Source organism: Tachypleus tridentatus, chromosome 11, assembly GCF_004210375.1.
Source record: "Tachypleus tridentatus isolate NWPU-2018 chromosome 11, ASM421037v1, whole genome shotgun sequence".
In the NCBI taxonomy this organism is placed as follows: domain Eukaryota; kingdom Metazoa; phylum Arthropoda; class Merostomata; order Xiphosura; family Limulidae; genus Tachypleus; species Tachypleus tridentatus.
This window is the reverse complement of record NC_134835.1, coordinates 11,277,266-11,300,567: the sequence shown is the minus strand read 5'-3', so window position 1 is coordinate 11,300,567 and position 23,302 is coordinate 11,277,266. Positions and strand designations below refer to the sequence as shown.

The 23,302-nt window shown below is 32.9% G+C and overlaps 1 protein-coding gene across 6 annotated transcripts in view; it reads right to left on the bottom strand.

Moving 5' to 3' along the window:
* LOC143231671 (uncharacterized) overlaps positions 1–23,302 on the bottom strand; it is a 126,815-nt gene that overhangs the window by 15,067 nt on the left and 88,446 nt on the right. For 3 of the 6 annotated variants that reach the window (XM_076466250.1, XM_076466248.1, XM_076466247.1), the window contains one exon: positions 22,508–22,531. The exons of the other annotated variants lie outside the window; for them this stretch is intronic. In XM_076466250.1, the coding sequence (XP_076322365.1) occupies positions 22,508–22,531 (24 nt within the window). The remainder of the gene's footprint in view (positions 1–22,507; positions 22,532–23,302) is intronic. 6 annotated transcript variants of the gene reach the window in all.

Sequence of the window (23,302 nt, the reverse complement as noted above, 5' to 3'; positions counted from 1 at the left end):
AAAACATATCAAAGTTAAAAAAATTAATTAATTAAAATAATTAAAGATGTTTTTCGAATAATATTTCTCTAATGAACATTAAACGTAATACACTTTGATGATGTTCGTTAAAGCGGGTATGTGTGATTTGATTTAGCTCAGAGACATACATTAGATTATCTGAGCTCTGTCTATGGAATTAAACTCCAGACTGTAGTGTTGAAAGTCAGTAAACGTACCACTAACCCACCAGGTAACACCTGATAAAGGTATATATTTATTGAATCTATTTTATGTACAGTAGTTAATTTTCATTTATATTCCATTGTAAAGCATAAACTTATCAGAGCAACATATGTTTTTTAAAACTTCATAAACACGCATTCAGACGTTTCTGCATAAACAGCTAAGTTTGCTTTCATTACAATTTCACATTTACTTAACAATAATTCAGCTTCAGTTCGTTTCACAGACGTTATTCACTCCACAGTGTTAACTGAGAACTCACTTTGCATTTTATCCTTTGGTAGAACAATATTTCATTTCTTCACCTGCCTCTATCACTTTCATATTGGTTGAATGACCTCCAATCCAATACAATTCTTGACAGTTATTTGTGATGGTTCTGACTCTTACAGTCCTCAAAAAATAAATCAGATGGGTTCAAAAACTGATGTTTCTCTTCGTTCCACACGCGTTTTATTTCGAGTCTAGTTTCTCAGAGGATACAACAGGTTTATGGCTGGCGATTGTTGTGTTAAGTGAGTTAGTAGGACATTATACATAAAGTTAACACGATTGGCTGCTGTATGCAGAAACGTAACTAATGAATAACCTCAGGGTGCTCAGGAAATCCGTGAATGGAGACAGGGGGTTGCTGAGATAACGAAGGTTTGAAGTTATGATGTGCAGGTGATAATGGACAGATAGACAAAATACAAGAGAGTGGGGACGGAGGAGACGGCAAAAACAAACAAACAGTGATATTGAATCATGGTAGAGATGTAACGCCTTTAATTTGGGACATGTTTTTATAAAATATTTAGATTCGATTAAGTTCTGAACTTTTTCGTTTGTATTGATATAGGTTTATTTACTTCAGATTATTTTTCTTTTAATGGTTTGGAAATATGCAAATAAATAAATAATGACGCCCCTGGTGACAACACTGGATAACTATTCTGTACCATTGGTGAAAAATAACGCGCTGAATTACGAATTATAAGAGACAAAGCACAAAACAGTAATGTAATATATTTGTGTTTATTGCTGTTATATTATCGTTTGTTCCGCAATTATCATAAACATGTAATTCTATTTTCTCGATTTCCTACTTCCTACCGTTAATGTCTTATTTTGCTGATTAAGCACGTTATCTGAAACATTGAGAAACAAACTACGAAAGAATAGAACACAAATAGTCCTGCCATCTATTGTCAAATAATTAAAACATTTATTTATTTTTTTAGTAAATATAAAAATTGGCGCTGTGTAAACATTATTTAACATGAAATAAAATGTAGGTGACGCTATTCAAGTTATTAGGGTATTTATGCGGCGGTAGTTTTTCCTATTATTATTAAAGTAAAAAACAAGATGTTCGCATGCAGTACAACACACATATATTTAATACAATGAATTGTCACGAAACGCTATAAAATGTATTGAAGAATCACGGGTTTGTGCCTCAGTGTGTACGTACAGAGAGGAGTAGTGGGTTATCAAATACATACAAAAATAGTTCCGTTTTTCCAAAAAATATAACGAGCTACACAGCGATTTTTTAAAGTAAAGTCACATTGGGCTATCTGCTGCGTACACGGTAAGGTTTGTTTGTTTTTTTTTATTTCATGCGAAGTTACACAAGTGTTATCTGCGCTAGCCGTCCCTAATTTTGCAGTTGGTCATCATCACTCACTGCCAAATGTTGGGCTACTTATTTACCAAAGAATAGTGGGATTGACCGTAAAATTATAACGCCCCCACGGCTGAAAGGGCGTGCATGTTTGGTACGACCGGGATTCACGCCCGCAACCCTCGGATTAGAAGTCGAACGCCTTAACACGCTTGGCCATGCCGGGCCTTTCTAGTGCAAAACTAATGACTAGACAACCATGATATTTATAAGTTCAACATTAGACAACATTTAGTATCGAAAATAATTTATAATTTGATCGATGAAATTCAATAGGTGCGTGTGATATCATTAAATACAATCACTTACTGATGAAACAAATGTTCGTTTTTACCATTTTTTTAACTAATATTAAGTAATAGCTTAGCATTTTAACGTTTACTATCACGTTTTTATTAAGTATTAATTAATAGTTTAGATTGATCGTAACCTTATAACGCTCCCACTGCTGAAAGGGCGAGCATGTCTGGTACGATGGGGATTCGAACCCGCGATCCTCAGATTACGAGTCGAATGCCTTAACCTACAGGGTATTGCAGGGCCACACGGTGAGAAAACCAACTCCCGATTTTACCGTTGTAAGTTTGTACTTTATCCCACAGGCAGAGATTATATAACAAAAAAAAACAACAAAAAAAAACACCAACAAATGTTATTTATTCAGAATGTAGATGCAACGAATATCACAATCTTTACTGTAATCTCAAATCTTACAGGCGAAATCTTTTCTTTCATTTGGAGAAAATCACGTCTTCACACTGTGTTATCTGTGTGACGTCAGTGTATAAGGTGAATCCTTCGCTCTTTTTGTGCAATATTTTATCTTCAAATTCATTATATGTTAGTGTCTATTGGATTCGTTTTCTTAGCTGAGCCGTCGGAAATTGAATTCAAAAGAAAGTGCTATAACAAAAGATCTGCGAGTGGATTATTCTACAAGAAGACGAACCACGACTTATTTGATGCGCTGGACAAAAATAAAGTCTCGAGAATGCATTTTATTATATTTTTTTCAGATTTACACGCACATTTGATACGTTTTTATTCCGAAAGTGACTTTGAGGCCAGTTAGTTTTATAACTGAATTTAGCACTCTGGTTTCTATTCATTATTGTACTGAGGTACAGTTTCCGCCTTTTATTTAATATGGTGTCGTGAGTAGAAGCTCCACCTAGTAATAAGTAACAAAAGAAGATTTTGGAACACGAAAAATAATTTTTTTTAAATGTTTACAATACTTCACTCTCTTCAGTTTGTTTGAATTTTGAGGGTTAACGGCACTAGACTTCCCAAAATTTGAAGCAATTATTTACTTAAAATTAAGCACAAGCTGGACAGTGGGCTGTCTGTGTTCTGCCCATCACGGGTATTGAAACACTTTATAGCGGTGGTAGTCCTTAGACATACCGCGATGCCATTAGGAGGGCTTTTGAAATAATACGAGTCTAGAAGGTTTGGTTTGTTTTGTTTTGAATTTCGCGCGAAACTACACGAGGGCTATCTGTACTCGCCGTGTAAGACTAGAGGGAAGACAGATAGTGATCACCACCCACCGCCAACTTCTTTGTGTACTCTTTATCAATAAACGTTTGAATAGAATATTGAATAACATGTTCCACGTGGAGTTTCAGTCCCGAGACCCGCAGCTTGCGAGTCGAGGGACCTAACCACCAGACCATGCCAGGTCCCTACTCTGTTCAGGACAACGAGCATAATGTAGACTTTCTCTAAGCCTTTTAGGACCCACAGAGATAGCTGTGACCAAATGATAGCAATATAAACAGTGAAGAAATCTGGTAAGCAATGTAAACGACTTGCATACACACATATATAACATTACGAACTTCCATGACATTTCTCAAAATGATTTTCATTCGAAAAAGAAATAGGATATATTTACATGGTAAATTATTTAGAACTTAAGTACGTTAACTGATTTTTCAATGTTAATGCCTTTTAAATATGTCACTCTCTTAAAACACTCAACGTTTTCCATGGGAAACTGCTTCCTATAACCCTATAATCAGTTACGATCTCTTGCTTGGAAAGTTGGAGCTTGCAGAGCAACATATAATTTAACGAAATATACGCAAAACATAGAGTGTTTATAACAAAAAAAAAAAACTTAGGCAGCGAAAGAAATCGTTTTCGAGGGCGTGTTCATTAACGAACATGATTTGTTCTCACCACTAGCTCTGTGATAGTTTTCTTACTTCACCCAAAATCTGTCAAAATCTGTTGACAGAGTCATTAGTTTTTCTCTCAGAATCTACAATTATGCAAATAAGTATTGCGATGTGGGAGATTCTTCCCGAGTGTATTGTTTGGTTATTAAACTTGAATGTAGGGTGAAATTAAAGGTCATAAAATTGTAACTTTAACTACAGTTAAGTCTTCCGTTGGTACAGCGGTAAGTCTAAGAATTTAGAACGCAAAAATCAGCCGTTCGATTCCACTCGGTGGACGCCGCAGATAGCCTAATATGGTTTTGCTTGTTTGAATTTTGCGCAAAGCTACACGCGGGCTGTCTGCGCTAGCCGTCCCTAATTTAGCAGTGTAAGATTAGAGGGAAGGCAGCTAGTCATCATCACCCACCGCCAACAACCCTTGGGTTACTCTTTTACCAACTAATAGGGGGATTGACTGTCACATTATAACGCCCTCACGGCTAAAAGGGCGAGCATATTATGGTGCGACTGGGATTCGAATCCGCGACCCTCAGATTACGAGTCGAACGCCTTTACCCACCTGGCTATGCCGGGCCCGTGGTTTTCCTATAAGAAAACATACATACGTTTCGAGTAATGTGATTATCATATTCGTAAGTAAACGCATTTCACTTTGGCAAGTGTTTCAACTTGTTCTGTTTTTATTTCTGCATTCTGAACTTTCCTCACCGGCGCATTTATTGCGTTAAGTTAGGTTTCTATTTGTAAAATGATCAGTTGTTTTGTAACAAACAAAACAACCAAGAATTTCTTGTAATTTCGTTTTTATGACAACAAAACGATGTTGCAGTGTTAACGTTACTTCGTCAAAAAACATTAAAACTTTCAGCTCAATATTATAATATTATATTCAGCATCGATGTAAATTCTGTATTAAATACATGTAGCGATGGTAAGTTCTGTATTAAATATATGTAGCGATGGTAAATTCTGTATTAAATACATGTAGCGATGTTAAATTCTGTATTAAATACATGTAGCGATGGTAAGTTCTGTATTAAATACATGTAGCGATGGTAAGTTCTGTATTAAATACATGTAGTGATGGTAAGTTCTGTATTAAATACATGTAGCGATGTTAAATTCTGTATTAAATACATGTAGCGATGGTAAGTTCTGTATTAAATACATGTAGCGATGGTAAGTTCCTGTATTAAATACATGTAGTGATGGTAAGTTCTGTATTATATTATATACATGTAGCGATGGTAAATTCTGTATTAAACACATGTAGCGATGGTAAATTCCGTATTAAATACATGTAGTGATGGTAAGTTCTGTATTAAATACATGTAGTGATGGTAAACCTGTATTAAATACATGTAGCGATGGTAAGTTCTGTATTAAATACATGTAGCGATGGTAAGTTCTGTATCAAATACATGTAGCGATGGTAAGTTCTGTATTAAATACATGTAGTGATGGTAAGTTCTGTATTAAATACATGTAGCGATGGTAAATTCTGTATTAAATACATGTAGCGATGGTAAGTTCTGTATTAAATACATGTAGTGATGGTAAGTTCTGTATTAAATACATGTAGTGATGGTAAATTCTGTATTAAATACATGTAGCGATGGTAAATTCTGTATTAAATACATGTAGCGATGGTAAGTTCTGTATTAAAATACATGTAGTGATGGTAAATTCTGTATTAAATACATGTACATGGTAAGTTCTGTATTAAATAGTGATGGATGGTAAGTTCTGTATTAAATACATGTAGTGATGGTAAATTCTGTATTAAATACATGTAGTGATGGTAAGTTCTGTATTAAATACATGTAGCGATGGTAAGTTCTGTATTAAATACATGTAGTGATGGTAAGTTCTGTATTAAATACATGTAGTGATGGTAAGTTCTGTATTAAATACATGTAGCGATGGTAAGTTCTGTATTAAATACATGTAGCTGATGGTAAGTTCTGTATTAAATACATGTAGAGATGGTAAGTTCTGTATTAAATACATGTAGTGATGGTAAGTTCTGTATTAAATACATGTAGTGATGGTAAGTTCTGTATTAAATACATGTAGCGATGGTAAGTTCTGTATTAAATACATGTAGTGATGGTAAGTCCTGTATTAAATACATGTAGTGATGGTAAGTTCTGTATTAAATACATGTAGCGATGGTAAGTTCTGTATTAAATACATGTAGCGATGGTAAGTTCTGTATTAAATACATGTAGTGATGGTAAGTTCTGTATTAAATACATGTAAGTATTAAATACGATGGTAAGTTCTGTATTAAATACATGTAGTGATGGTAAGTTCTGTATTAAATACATGTAGCGATGGTAAGTTCTGTATTAAATACATGTAGCGATGGTAAATCCTGTATTAAGTGATGGTACATGTACATGTAGTGATGGTAAGTTCTGTATTAAATACATGTAGTGATGGTAAGTTCTGTATTAAATACATGTAGTGATGGTAAGTTCTGTATTAAATACATGTATTAAATACATGGTAAGTTCGATGGTAGCGATGGATTCTGGTAAGTTCTGTATTAAATACATGTAGTGATGGTAAGTTCTGTATTAAATACATGTAGTGATGGTACTGTATTAAATACATGTAGTGATGGTAAGTTCTGTATTAAATACATGTAGCGATGGTAAATGGTAGCGATGGTAAGTTCTGTATTAAATACATGTAGTGATGGTAAGTTCTGTATTAAATACATGTAGTGATGGTAAGTTCTGTATTAAATACATGTAGCGATGGTAAGTTCTGTATTAAATACATGTAGTGATGGTAAGTTCTGTATTAAATACATGTAGCGATGGTAAATTCTGTATTAAATACATGTAGCGATGGTAAATTCTGTATTAAATACATGTAGTGATGGTAAGTTCTGTATTAAATACATGTAGTGATGGTAAATTCTGTATTAAATACATGTAGCGATGGTAAATTCTGCATTAAATACATGTAGCGATGGTAAGTTCTGTATTAAATACATGTAGTGATGGTAAGTTCTGTATTAAATACATGTAGCGATGGTAAATTCTGTATTAAATACATGTAGCGATGGTAAGTTCTGTATTAAATACATGTAGTGATGGTAAGTTCTGTATTAAATACATGTAGTGATGGTAAGTTCTGTATTAAATACATGTAGTGATGGTAAGTTCTGTATTAAATACATGTAGTGATGGTAAATTCTGTATTAAATACATGTAGCGATGGTAAGTTCTGTATTAAATACATGTAGTGATGGTAAGTTCTGTATTAAATACATGTAGCGATGGTAAGTTCTGTATTAAATACATGTAGTGATGGTAAGTTCTGTATTAAATACATGTAGCGATGGTAAGTTCTGTATTAAATACATGTAGCGATGGTAAAGTTACTGTAGTTCTTATTAAATACATGTAGTGATGGTAAGTTCTGTATTAAATACATGTAGTGATGGTAAGTTCTGTGTAGTGATGGTAAAGTTCTGTATTAAATACATGTAGTGATGGTAAGTTCTGTATTAAATACATGTAGTGATGGTAAGTTCTGTATTAAATACATGTAGCGATGGTAAGTTCTGTATTAAATACATGTAGTGATGGTAAGTTCTGTATTAAATACATGTAGCGATTAAAATAAATACGTAGTGATGGTAAGTTCTGTATTAAATACATGTAGCGATGGTAAGTTCTGTATTAAATACATGTAGCGATGGTAAGTTCTGTATTAAATACATGTAGTGATGGTAAGTTCTGTATTAAATACATGTAGCGATGGTAAGTTCTGTATTAAATATATGTATGTAGTGATGGTAAATTCTGTGATTAAAATACATGTAGCGATGGTAAGTTCTGTATTAAATACATGTAGTGATGGTAAGTTCTGTATTAAATACATGTAGCGATGGTAAGTTCTGTATTAAATACATGTAGTGATGGTAAGTTCTGTATTAAATACATGTAGCGATGGTAAATCCTGTATTAAATACATGTAGTGATGGTAAGTTCTGTATTAAATACATGTAGTGATGGTAAGTTCTGTATTAAATACATGTAGTGATGGTAAGTTCTGTATTAAATACATGTAGTGATGGTAAGTTCTGTATTAAATACATGTAGTGATGGTAAGTTCTGTATTAAATACATGTAGCGATGGTAAATTCTGTATTAAATACATGTAGCGATGGTAAGTTCTGTATTAAATACATGTAGTGATGGTATGGTTCTGTATTAAATACATGTAGCGATGGTAAAGTTCTGTATTAAATACATGTAGTGATGGTAAGTTCTGTATTAAATATACATGTAGCGATGGTAAATTCTGTATTAAATACATGTAGCGATGGTAAAGTTCTGCATTAAATACATGTAGTGATGGTAAGTTCTGTATTAAATACATGTAGTGATGGTAAGTTCTGTATTAAATACATGTAGCGATGGTAAGTTCTGTATTAAATACATGTAGCGATGGTAAGTTCTGTATTAAATACATGTAGCGATGGTAAGTTCTGTATTAAATACATGTAGCGATGGTAAATTCTGTATTAAATACATGTAGCGATGGTAAATTCTGTATTAAATACATGTAGTGATGGTAAGTTCTGTATTAAATACATGTAGCGATGGTAAGTTCTGTATTAAATACATGTAGCGATGGTAAATTCTGTATTAAATACATGTAGTGATGGTAAGTTCTGTATTAAATACATGTAGTGATGGTAAATCCTGGTAGCGATGGTTCTGTATTAAATACATGTAGCGATGGTAATTCTGTATTAAATACATGTAGTGATGGTAAATTCTGTATTAAATACATGTAGATGATGGTAAATCCCTGTATTAAATACATGTAGTGATGGTAAATTCTGTATTAAATACATGTAGCGATGGTAAATTCTGTATTAAATACATGTAGCGATGGTAAATTCTGTATTAAATACATGTAGCGATGGTAAATTCTGTATTAAATACATGTAGTGATGGTAAGTTCTGTATTAAATACATGTAGTGATGGTAAATTCTGTATTAAATACATGTAGCGATGGTAAATTCTGTATTAAATACATGTAGTGATGGTAAGTTCTGTATTAAATACATGTAGCGATGGTAGATGGTAAAATACATGTAGTGATGGTCTGTATTAAATACATGTAGTGATGGTAAATTCTGTATTAAATACATGTAGCGATGGTAAGTTCTGTATTAAATACATGTAGTGATGGTAAGTTCTGTATTAAATACATGTAGTGATGGTAAGTTCTGTATTAAATACATGTAGTGATGGTAAGTTCTGTATTAAATACATGTAGCGATGGTAAGTTCTGTATTAAATACATGTAGTGATGGTAAGTTCTGTATTAAATACATGTAGCGATGGTAAGTTCTGTATTAAATACATGTAGCGATGGTAAGTTCTGTATTAAATACATGTAGTGATGGTAAGTTCTGTATTAAATACATGTAGTGATGGATGGTAAATTCTGTATTAAATACATGTAGTGATGGTAAGTTCTGTATTAAATACATGTAGTCCTGGTAAGTTCTGTATTAAATACATGTAGCGATGGTAAGTTCTGTATTAAATACATGTAGTGATGGTAAGTTCTGTATTAAATACATGTAGTGATGGTAAATTCTGTATTAAATACATGTAGCGATGGTAAGTTCTGTATTAAATACATGTAGCGATGGTAAGTTCTGTATTAAATACATGTAGTGATGGTAAATTCTGTATTAAATACATGTAGTTCTGATGGTAAGTTCTGTATTAAATACATGTAGTAGTGATGGTAAGTTCTGTATTAAATACATGTAGTGATGGTAATTTCTGTATTAAATACATGTACATGATGGTAAGTTCTGTATTAAATACATGTAGTGATGGTAAGTTCTGTATTAAATACATGTAGTGATGGTAAGTTCTGTATTAAATACATGTAGCGATGGTAAGTTCTGTATTAAATACATGTAGTGATGGTAAGTTCTGTATTAAATACATGTAGCGATGGTAAGTTCTGTATTAAATACATGTAGTTCTGTATTAAATGGTAAGTTCTGTATTAAATACATGTAGTGATGGTAAGTTCTGTATTAAATACATGTAGCGATGGTAAGTTCTGTATTAAATACATGTAGTGATGGTAAGTTCTGTATTAAATACATGTAGTGATGGTAAGTTCTGTATTAAATACATGTAGTGATGGTAAGTTCTGTATTAAATACATGTAGCGATGGTAAGTTCTGTATTAAATACATGTAGTGATGGTAAGTTCTGTATTAAATACATGTAGTGATGGTAAGTTCTGTATTAAATACATGTAGCGATGGTAAGTTCTGTATTAAATACATGTAGCGATGGTAAGTTCTGTATTAAATACATGTAGTGATGGTAAGTTCTGTATTAAATACTGTATTAAATACATGTAGTGATGGTAAGTTCTGTATTAAATACATGTAGCGATGGTAAGTTCTGTATTAAATACATGTAGTGATGGTAAGTTCTGTATTAAATACATGTAGCGATGGTAAGTTCTGTATTAAATACATGTAGCGATGGTAAGTTCTGTATTAAATACATGTAGCGATGGTAAGTTCTGTATTAAATACATGTAGTGATGGTAAGTTCTGTATTAAATACATGTAGCGATGGTAAGTTCTGTATTAAATACATGTAGCGATGGTAAGTTCTGTATTAAATACATGTAGTGATGGTAAGTTCTGTATTAAATACATGTAGCGATGGTAATTCTGTATTAAATACATGTAGCGATGGTATTATGTAATGGTAGTGATGGTAAGATGGTAAGTTCTGTATTAAATACATGTAGCGATGGTAAATTAAATACATGTAGCGATGGTAAGTTCTGTATTAAATACATGTAGTGATGGTAAATTCTGGTAATGTAGCGATGGTAAATTCTGTATTAAATACATGTAGCGATGGTAAGTTCTGTATTAAATACATGTAGCGATGGTAAGTTCTGTATTAAATACATGTAGTGATGGTAAGTTCTGTATTAAATACATGTAGTGATGGTAAGTTCTGTATTAAATACATGTAGCGATGGTAAATTCTGTATTAAATACATGTAGCGATGGTAAGTTCTGTATTAAATACATGTAGTGATGGTAAGTTCTGTATTAAATACATGTAGTGATGGTAAGTTCTGTATTAAATACATGTAGTGATGGTAAGTTCTGTATTAAATACATGTAGCGATGGTAAATTCTGTATTAAATACATGTAGCGATGGTAAGTTCTGTATTAAATACATGTAGCGATGGTAAGTTCTGTATTAAATACATGTAGTGATGGTAAGTAAGTTCTGTAGTGATTAAATACATGTAGCGATGGTAAGTTCTGTATTAAATACATGTAGTGATGGTAAGTTCTGTATTACATGTAAACATGTAGTGATGGTAAGTTCTGTATTAAATACATGTAGTGATGGTAAGTTCTGTATTAAATACATGTAGCGATGGTAAGTATTCTGTATTAAAATACATGTAGTGATGGTAAGTTCTGTATTAAATACATGTAGTGATGGTAAGTTCTGTATTAAATACATGTAGCGATGGTAAGTTCTGTATTAAATACATGTAGCGATGGTAAGTTCTGTATTAAATACATGTAGCGATGGTAAGTTCTGTATTAAATACATGTAGCGATGGTAAGTTCTGTATTAAATACATGTAGCGATGGTAAGTTCTGTATTAAATACATGTAGCGATGGTAAGTTCTGTATTAAATACATGTAGCGATGGTAAGTTCTGTATTAAATACATGTAGTGATGGTAAGTTCTGTATTAAATACATGTAGCGATGGTAAGTTCTGTATTAAATACATGTAGCGATGGTAAGTTCTGTTCATGTAGTGATGGTAAGTTCTGTATTAAATACATGTAGTGATGGTAAGTTCTGTTAATTACATGTAGCGATGGTAAGTTCTGTATTAAATACATGTAGCGATGGTAAGTTCTGTATTAAATACATGTAGCGATGGTAAGTTCTGTATTAAATACATGTAGCGATGGTAAGTTCTGTATTAAATACATGTAGCGATGGTAAGTTCTGTATTAAATACATGTAGCGATGGTAAGTTCTGTATTAATTACATGTAGCGATGGTAAGTTCTGTATTAAATATGTAGCGATGGTAAGTTCTGTATTAAATACATGTAGCGATGGTAAGTTCTGTATTAAATACATGTAGCGATGGTAAGTTCTGTATTAAATACATGTAGCGATGGTAAGTTCTGTATTAAATACATGTAGCGATGGTAAGTTCTGTATTATGGTTGCTCTACAACTACAACTGTTCTGAATTATCTCATTTATAATGCTAAATATTCATTTATTTTACGAAGAATTTTTGTATAGAGGTGTTTTCTATATTTATTCATATTTTGAAGAATTAGTAAAGACAATTAATAAAAAAGAAAACAAAACCAGCCTGGCTTCTTTCTGTAAAGGAAGCGATGATTATTTAAAGTATTTAATATATTTGGATTGGACACAACAACATACTTATTAGTACCATTGTTTGAGTTCAACTTACTAAAGAGCAATGTAAGGCTCTGATCCACAGAAAAAGTGCTTAAAGTAATAACAATTTGGCAATACATAAACTACTTTTAACAATTTGAATTTTAAAACGAGCTTTATGTCTTAACATATAGATGTCAGTAACAAAAATCAGAAACTCATAAAAGGGTGTATTATTATTTTTTATTAGGCTTAAAACTGCGTTTGTTTGAGATAGGCGAAAACAGGCTTCTTGGGAAAAACCTAAAGTTAATAATTCACTAGAAAAATACATAAATAATTACAGTTTAACGAATGACTTCCTAAAATTTAATTTTCCCTTTATTTAAAAGAGATTTATTTCAAAATTATCACTATTCTACCTTTGTCTATTCAGGTCGTTTGATTTACTGTACAACACATAATGTTTTGTTCCGTTCAGTTATGCTCATCTTTTCAACATGAAGAATTTAAAAATAATTGTCCAACTTATAAAATACTTTCTTTTAACTGTTAACTTTATTAACTCATAATCCTCTATGGTTTGTACGCCTGATTCATAATCCCCTATGGTTTGTACGCCTGATTCATAATCCCCTGTGGTTTGTACGCCTGATTCATAATCCTCTATGGTTTGTACGCCTGATTCATAATCCCCTATGGTTTGTACGCCTGATTCATAATCCCCTGTGGTTTGTACGCCTGATTCATAATCCTCTATGGTTTGTACGCCTGATTCATAATCCCCTATGGTTTGTACGCCTGATTCATAATCCCCTATGGTTTGTAGGCCTGATTCATAATCCTCTATGGTTTGTACGCCTGATTCATAATCCTCTATGGTTTGTACGCCTGATTCATAATCCCCTATGGTTTGTACGCCTGATTCATAATCCTCTATGGTTTGTACGCCTGATTCATAATCCCCTATGGTTTGTACGCCTGATTCATAATCTTCTATAGTTTGTACGCCTGATTCACTCGCTTAAATTTCACCTCTCTTGATTTTCTATACCATTTTATGACAATATTCATCGCGTCAGTATTTATACCACTATTTAATTTTATCAACAGTGGCATCTATCAATAAAAGTGTAATGTCCACCTATAATTGTATCAACAGTGACACCTATCCACCAAAAGTGTAATGACAACCTATAATTATATCAACAGTGACATTCATCAGTCAAGTGTGTAATGTAAACCTATAACAGTGACACTTATGAACAAAAAGTGTAATGTCAAACTATAATTATACCAACAGTGACACATATTCACTAAATGTGTAATGTAAATCTATTATTATATCAACAGTGACACATATTCACTGAATGTGTAATACTAAATAATAACAATATCAGTAGTGACACCTACAGGTTAATGTGTAATACTAAACAATAATTCTATGAACAATGACACTATTAAGGGTAGCAGGTATCATTTATTGCTGCGTCAGACAGTAATAACCCTGCTCAGATCGGGAGTTCCGGGAAACGATGAAGTCGTGGGCAGCAGGCTGACCTTGAAGTGTTTTGATAAGTTACGTCACTGACTGTCAGATTTAGCATACTGGAAGGCGGTAGAATCATTCTGATCAATGGCTTGCAGGAACTAATTCAGTTATTAAACACTATAAAAATATCCACCAACAACGCGCGTGACCAGCTTGTTAATGAAGGGCCAAAATTCAATCAAAGCATAGAAAATGAAAGAGGCCGTAGTGCTGAAGGCTAGATGGAACATTCTTCAAATGGAAGAAAGATTGTTCTGCTTCTTGATGTTTCTCGTCTAAATCTAACGTGAATATCACAGACAAATGAAGGAAGATAGACCCGGCATGGGCAGACGGTTAAGGCACTCGACTCGTAATCCGAGGGTCAAGAGTTCGAATCCCCGTCACACCAAACATGGTCGCCCTTTCAGCCGTGGGAGCGTTATTACGAAACGGTCAATCCCACTATTCGTTGGTAAAAGAGTAGCCCAAGAGTTAGCAATGGGTGGTGAAGACAAGCTGCCTTTCCTCTAGTCTTCCACTGCTAAATTAGAGACGGCTAGCACAGATAGCCCTCGAGTAGCTTTGTGCGAAATTCCAAAACAAACAAACAAACAAAAAAGCATGTGAGATGTTGCCTCATTTATAAATTGAATGACTTCAGCAGCTTCTTTCTTAGCTAAGTAATTTAAGAATAGGTTGGATGAGTGTTTGAGGTCATTATCTTCTTGATAGCAGAATCCTTTACCACTAATACATAAACCACTGGGCATACCATTACGGAGTAGTACCTGATGGTACTTGCGCTAGTCCATTATCCATCAATTTCGTAAATATCTCCTGCTGACACTCAGCAGAGAAACGCCTCCCAATCTCCTTGCCTCACCCATGCTTTATGGTATATGTTATACATTGTGGTAAGTATCTTTCACCTTTCTTCAGTTTTTTTCAGTATACTTAAGTCTCTTGACAATATTTAGTAATCCAAGTAAATGTGGTTTAACTGATACACGACAAATACTCCAATCTAGTTGAGTCCTTTTGATACTGTTGATCAAGAAACGTTTCTGTCGTGTAACTTTGCGCGAAATTCAAACAAATGAAGGAAGTTCAAGCCTATCGTAGAATGTATGAATTTAAAATAAATGATGACCTTGAAAGACTACAGGAAGAGGTTAAAGAAATGAAATTGAACATCTTGGGTCTAAGTGAAAATAAAATAATTAGAGAAGGCTTTGTAGAAACAAGAAAAGTATGGATATATGAGGCGGGAAAGACAGAACACGTTTCACAAGCTGAAGATGTAGCCTTTGCCATCCATTCAAAAATTAAAGACTGTATTAGAAGTTTTTATACAGAACTGAACAGAGTGATATCCCTAGATATAAAAATTGGTGGAAAAGAATCACTGAGAGTAATCCAAGTTTATGTCCCAACATCTGAGTACAATGATGATGAGAAATTCTGTAATGATGTTGAAAAGGTACTGAGAGAAGGTAAGTAAAGTACAAAGTAACTTTGGGTGATTTCAGTACCAATATAGGAAATAATAGAGACAATGAACCATTTCAGAGCATAGGAAAAAATAGAATAGGTCAAATAAACATAAAGGAGAAAGAGTTATTGAGTTTACAGAAAAAGAACAGTTAGTAATAGCAAACACTTCGTTTGAGATATTGGGCAAGAGGAAACCAAAAGGATTTATAAAGAAGACTCAATATTTGTTGTAAGTTTGTAAAAGTTTTATATAGAGGTCATTATTTGTAATAACCGTTATTGTAAATTGTGTTGTTGTTTGTATATTAAAGTATATTTTCGTTAAAAGAAAGAAAACAATCTGTACGTATTTATCTTGCTATCAAGCATCATAAATTAGATTCATATCAACAATAGTTTAACTTCTAAATTTAAGTTACAATTTAACTGAGTTTTAGGCTATTAGAAATTGTAAAATGTAACATAATAAGTTGGGGCTCGTTTCAGAGATCTGAAACAAAGAAATAATTTGATCTAAATGAAAATTCAAAGCATAATTCAATATATATTTATCAGAGCCAACAATATTTGATCATATATTTATTAAGGTTTTCTTGAATCACCTTCCTTCGAGCAACTAGAAAGATATAACAAAAGTGGCATTGCCAAAGTTTTAGAATTAGAAATTAAGAAATCAACTAAAAGATGAAATTAAAAAACATATCATTCAAATACTAGTCAACGATGATTTGTTGTCTGAAGAACAATTGTGTCCCTAGTAGCCAATCAGGATTGAGTGATAAAGATAATTTAGAAATACAGCTAAAACTCAAACAAATTGTGCTTGAACAATCTCGTATTGAAGCCGAGAAAGGACAAGCTCATATAAAAGATGAAAAAAAAGATAAAAACTTGAGGCCGATAAAAGCTCGCACTAAAGACAAAAAAAAATATGTTCAATGAAATGGAAATCAGACTCAACCTTTATCGAGCAAGACAAATTGACATGTTTAATCAATATGTTAAACATGTTTAACATGTTAACCTCCATTCGATGGAAATGAAGTTGATAAATGTTTCCAACATTTTAAGAAGGTTGCCGAAATTATGGAATGGCCCAACAAAAAATGGTTATTATTATTACAAACTGGTAAAGCACAAGAAGCTTATCTCTCTCTCTCTGGAAGATTGTACGAATTGCAATAAGGTTAAATCATCTTCTATCAAAGCATACAAGTTTCGAAGATATGATAGTCAAACTTATGTGGAATTTACCCAATAAAAGTAAGTTTATTTTGATCAATGGTGTAATTCTATGCATATTGGCACTAGTTTCGATAGACTAAGACAATTATGCACACACTATTCTAAAAACTTATTTGAATGAAAATAAAATTGAAACTACAGTTAGCAGCTGCTCTTTTTGATGATTACACTTTAGCACTGTTACGTATTATAATGGCCTGGCATGGCCTGGCGCGTAAGGCGTGCGACTCGTAATCCGAGGGTCGCGGGTTCGCGCCAAACATGCTCGCCCTCCCAGCCGTGGGGGTGTTATAATGTTACGGTCAATCCCACTATTCGTTGGTGAAAGAGTAGCCCAAGAGTTGGCGGTGGGTGGTGATGACTAGCTGCCTTCCCTCTAGTCTTACACTGCTAAATTCGGGACGGCTAGCACAGATAGCCTTCGAGTAGCTTTGTGCGAAATTTCAAAACCAAAAAAAAACCAAACGTACTATAATTTATCTCGGACGAATCTCTGATTTATTATGTTACGATGTTACATGTTACGATTTCAAATAGCAGGAAATTTTAATTTCAATTTAGAAGTTAATTAACTGTAAAAATGTATCAAATTTATGATATTTGCCAACAAAATTGATAGACACAATTTTCTTTCTTAACACAAATATATTTTAATATACAAACAACAAAACAATTTAAAATAATGGTTATTATAAATAATAATTCATACACTAAAGTTTAACAAACAAACAATACTGAGTCTTCTATCTGGTCTGGAACTGAATATTTCATCGACGGTTCACGGAGAGCGAAATAGTTTTATGTTAATAGCACAGGTACATTTATATTGATGGCTAGCCAACTAACTGCTTCACTGAGCACGTGTAAGTTTTTCACGAGCAACACTAAGTAGTGTCGAATAATACTGACGTTGGAAGCTAATTCACTGAAGTTACACAGTTTGTAATGGTCAAATCTATAAATGATCTTGGTCAAATATCTGTAGTTTCCGATTAATAAGCGTTTATCACAATTGTAGCTTTCGAAGTTTATAGTATAGTGACATTAACGAACCAACAATACTATTCTGTCTCCTCGCGTGTTGCAACTTATAAACTTTGAAACGAAGTTCGACAAAGTTCGGTTGGCACAACAATACTGGTGTTTGCGCAAATAGATATACATTGTTGATTCTTATGCTTGAGAATCTTTTACGAATTTAGAGGACTTTTGAAAGATACATTTAACAATACAAGTTATAGCATTCCTGAACTATTAAACGAAGATATGCACATATATTAAAATTTATATACATTAGTAAATCCGTCACAACACATAAACCCACTTTTCATAAAATGTAGTTTCTACCATCTCAGCAAAAACCTATACGTGTTCAATCCACTAACTTTAAGAGTTCTTTTATAAAATCCAGTTCCTCTCGTTCGAAATCTTTTAACAGTCAGGATAAAACTTAATGAAAACCATCAAGGCCTTTTTGCCATTTTTGTTAAAGACCTGGTCATGTTATGTTGGTGTTTGAAAAAGAGAGAAAGAAGGCAATACCCAATGTGTTTGTGTCCACATATGGATGTAGTTTCACAAGATCACTCAATGTGATTGTGTCCACATATAGATGTAGTTTCACAAGATCACCCAATGTGTTTGTGTCCACATATGGATGTAGTTTCACAAGATCACCCAATGTGTTTGTGTCCACATATGGATGTAGTTTCACAAGATCACTCAATGTGATTGTGTCCACATATAGATGTAGTTTCACAAGATCACCCAATGTGTTTGTGTCCACATATGGATGTAGTTTCACAAGATCACCCAATGTGTTTGTGTCCACATATGGATGTAGTTTCACAAGATCACCCAATGTGTTTGTGTCCACATATGGATGTAGTTTCACAAGATCACCCAATGTTGTTGGTTCGGCCACTGGTGTAAAGGCTGATGCATTCAGAGAAAAATTTAGACCTTGATGACGTTTCAGCCATCTTAGACCATCTTTAGACTAGCCTGAAAAATTGTTGTTGAACCCCAAACAAAACGACCACTGCTAGTATGGGTGAACCCCAAACAGTTAGAGCTGTTTTATTAAAATAAAGTAGTGTACAACGTTTCAGCCATCTTAGACCATCTTTAGACTAGCCTGAAAAAATTGTTGTTGAACCCCAAACAGTTAGTGAACCGACCACTGTTTCATCGAAGTATGATATTGTTGTTGAGGAGAATCCTAATGTGTGATGCGACTCGAGCTCAAGCTAAGAATTTAAGCCAAAAACGAATGATAGACACGTGTTCAGAGGATGATTTTACAGATTGTCTCATAATCATTTTATCCAACTGGGATCTTTTGGATAACTGTCCGACTGATGATTCCTCGTTGTATGAAAATAATGGACATGAGTGAGTTTGTTCACCTGGTAAAGTTACATTTACTAAAAGTAAAGAAATTATATATCTCTTCACTATGTAAATATGCACTCTATGTAAATATGCACTCTTAAAAGATGAACTGTAAGAAGTTCCAAATGGTTATTTTTTTCAAAAATGGTGTGCTTATGAAGAAATAAATACCTCCAGATATGCCAGTTTCAGAGGACTGGACTGTAGTTTATCAAATATTTCTTAAAAAGCATTTCAGTCTCAAATATTCAAAGTTTTTAATGAACTCCCCATAAGAGGTCATTTACATGTGAACAAGACATATGACAAAATTGTGAGATGTTTCTTTTGACTGAAAATTAGGTAAGATGTTTTTTCAGTTTTGTAATATTGTCAAACCTGTCATCTGATCGAAAAACCTAACCATAAATTTCCTGTTGCTCTTTTGAAACCTTTCACAGCTTTCTAAAGACCCTTCAGTCGTATTAAAATTGATTGTATTGTGAATTACCCAATTCCTACAAACAAGAAAAGTTTTGGGAATGGCTTATTATCAGAGGAAGTTTTCTAAACATTTTGCTGACATCACTCTACTATTAACAATATTATTGAAGAAAAATATCTAAAGTTTCAAGTGGTTTGAGACATGTCAATCTGTTTTTGTAAAGGTCAAATCTTTACTGTGCGCTTAACCTGTTTTGATGGCACCAGATCTTAACAAGCCTTTCGCATAAGCTGTTAATGTCAGTAATTGTGGTGGTGGTGCTATTCTTTTAAATCAGAAAACAAAGGTATTGAACACCCACTTTGTTTTTAATTTTTAAGGGTTTAATTGTTACCAAAAAATTATTGTTCTGGAAAAAAGAAACATTGGTTTTAGTGTTAGCTTTAGAACATTTCATTGTGTAGAGATCTGCATTACAAGAACCTATTGTTATTTACACTAATCATACCCTGTTGACGTTTTGGAACTAAATGAAGGACAACAACAGAAGACTGTTAAATTAGATTTACCATTAGAAGAGTATGATTTGAAAATATTCTGTGTCAAAGGGGTTGATAATATTTGTGCCGATACACATTCACGTGCTAAATAATTTTATGGTCATAAATTAAGTTAAACTTATGTTTTGAAATGTACACAACTTATACTGTTAAATCTTTATTAAAAATATTGCCTATTCTCTAAAGTTTTAAAAGATTCTTGATTGTGAAAATTAACAATATATGTGTATGTAAAATGTAAACACTAGTATATCGGTGGTATTGTTGTATATACTGAAATTTCTAGAAACTCTCCTCACGTCTATTGATGTAATCAACGCAACGCGCTAAATATAGTATATATCGTTGGTCTGCTACAGTTCGTATATTATGAATCTCAAAAACTATAACTGTTATTAAAGATTTTTTAATCAGAAACTTCAGATATTTGACCAGGAACGTTTATAAATTTCGAACAAAACAAGCCATTTAACTTCAGCGGATTCACACTGGATATTTATGTTCCCAGAACAGGGAAAAGATCTAATGGAAGGCAAAATAGAAAATGGAGGGACGATATAGTGGCAGAAGTAGGAAGTAGATGCACGCGGTATGCTAAGAATAGGAAATACTGGACTGCTCTGATGGAGAGCTACATCTAACAAGAAATGACTGCAGTTCAGAAAGGTATATATCCATCAGGCAAACATGTAATGTTAACTATTAAATATATCAACAATGTCAACTGTCAGGCAAACGTGTATTGCCAACCCCATAATCATATTAACAATGACACTGTTAACAAATTGTGTAATGGCAACCAAAAGATATATCAAGAATGACACCGTTAAGATTTTTATGTGTAGGTGGGCTGGGATTCTTCTACACTAGGTGTCTGTGATTTGTTGGAGATAAATTCGAAAAATGAATTGAAGATCACAGTCCAGTTGATTGGATATAATATATTCAAAACAAGTCAAAGTAGGTACAAATATGCTTTGTACTATAGAATATCACGATCACAATTGTATTTAAAACTCTAGATAATTCTATTTTCTTGTGAAAAGTTCACTCAAGCTGATTCAATTACATTAGAATCTAATTGACAAGATGGGTTATTTCTCTATACTCTTATCACAATAGAATTAGTAAATAATTGATTTACGGTACCCATGGGTTACCACAGTTGTATTCTGAACCTTAAAAAACTTTCGCAAATGTTTGTGAAAGTCCAAACAGGCAAGTTCAATTAACTTTAGAACACCCTTTGACAAGCCAGGTTATCCTATTATCTCTGTGAGACTCACTTTAAAATGTTGCACATTACAGCTAATCACTCACTAACTGATTTTCTTATTGAACTGCATATTATTGAACTTTTCTTAACTTGCACTAACTTGGTCGTCTTTATACATTGCTCAGATGAGGCCTCAAACTTTCTTTAAACTACGCGAGCTATTAGGTAACAATAATCACCTTAAGGTAACAATAAAAATACCGAAGAATCGAGTAACGTGGTGTCAACAATATTAGCAAAGCGTAGACAACAATGTAATAGGAAACACAACGTACGACTCTTACGGAGTTACTTAACAAAAGTTTATCAAAACTAACTTTTTTGAAACAAATAACTTTCCACATAGCTGTCATGAAAAGAAACCGATTATTAAATATTAAGTCATAAAATAAAATAAATAATAACACTTGCCTTAAAGAGTCTTGTACATCCAACAGACGTATATCAGCCAAAGAATAATATCAATCTATAATTATATCAACAGTGACACCTATCGGCCGAACCAATAATATATTCTTATAAAGATTTAACAATAATTTACCTTACAAAAACACAATACATTAGAAAACATAAAAGCAGCAGTAATTTCTAGATGATGATAATATTACATCTGTCCTTACAGTATCCTTGATCTTCTAAAGACATGTAGTTTCATATGTCATTAAAAGATAAAGGAAAAATAAATAAATAAACATATTTACTTCTCATCAGAACAAGTCATTACTGTTATGTTCGATAGGCTTTATACAGATACATCTATTCCTAGAGCCCAAAAAATTACAAGTTCAAGAGATAATTAAGCACTCTCAATTTTGTTGTCTGATTTGAAATATTACGTTGTTTGTCCCACCTATAGGCGTTCCTAAAAGGAATAACAGAACGTTGAAAATAAAGAAATACCCAAAACTACATGTTTCGCCTCACTATCTGTTGTACAGAGTAAGTCTTTCACATAACATCACTAGTTAACACTATCGTATTAATTTTGTTATCACTATTAATACAACTTACCAACCGCAACATCTGGGTGAGCATCTGAAAGATAAAAACAGTTTCATTTCACAGCCTTTTGAAATAATAAAATCAAGAATATAAAATGAAATAGATGTACAGGGTGTTCTTAAATTATTCACCCCATTATAGGCCTTTGTACATTTTTATTACATGAGCTATCTTAAAACGGTTTGTCGTAATTAATAACACAAAACAAGAATTTGTTCCATTGCGCAAACTGTTTTAAGATAACTCACATAATATGGAATTTATAAAGTCTTATGATGGGGTGAATAATTTATGTACATCCTTTATAATAAAGTGTGGTAGTTTATGTTAAGTGTTAAAAGCAATAATTACTGATTGTTTACCAACAGTAGTTTAAGAATATGAGTTCTGTTGATGTTTCCGTATTTCTCTTCGCTTAAGCCTTAAGATGTTTCCTTCAGTTGTTTTTGTTTATGAGAAGATAACTATGAGGTATTTGCACCATATGGTCCTTGTACAAAGGATTTTAACTACTGTGTCTCACCTGAGTGCAGTAAATTCGTTGATACTAAAAACTTATAACACGGAATATTGTAACAAAATGGTTTGGAATATTAAACGAGGACTTCTTATAGGCCTAGAGTCAAGTTAGATACTGTAATAAAGTGGCTTGGAATGTTACACAAGGACTTCTTATAGGCCTGAAGTCAAGTTTATACCAGGCGACGGAGTGGTTTGAATTGTTATTCGAGAACTTCTATTATAACAGGATGATTTTTGAACGTTATACAAATACAGCTTAGAAGCCTAAAGCAAAGTTATACT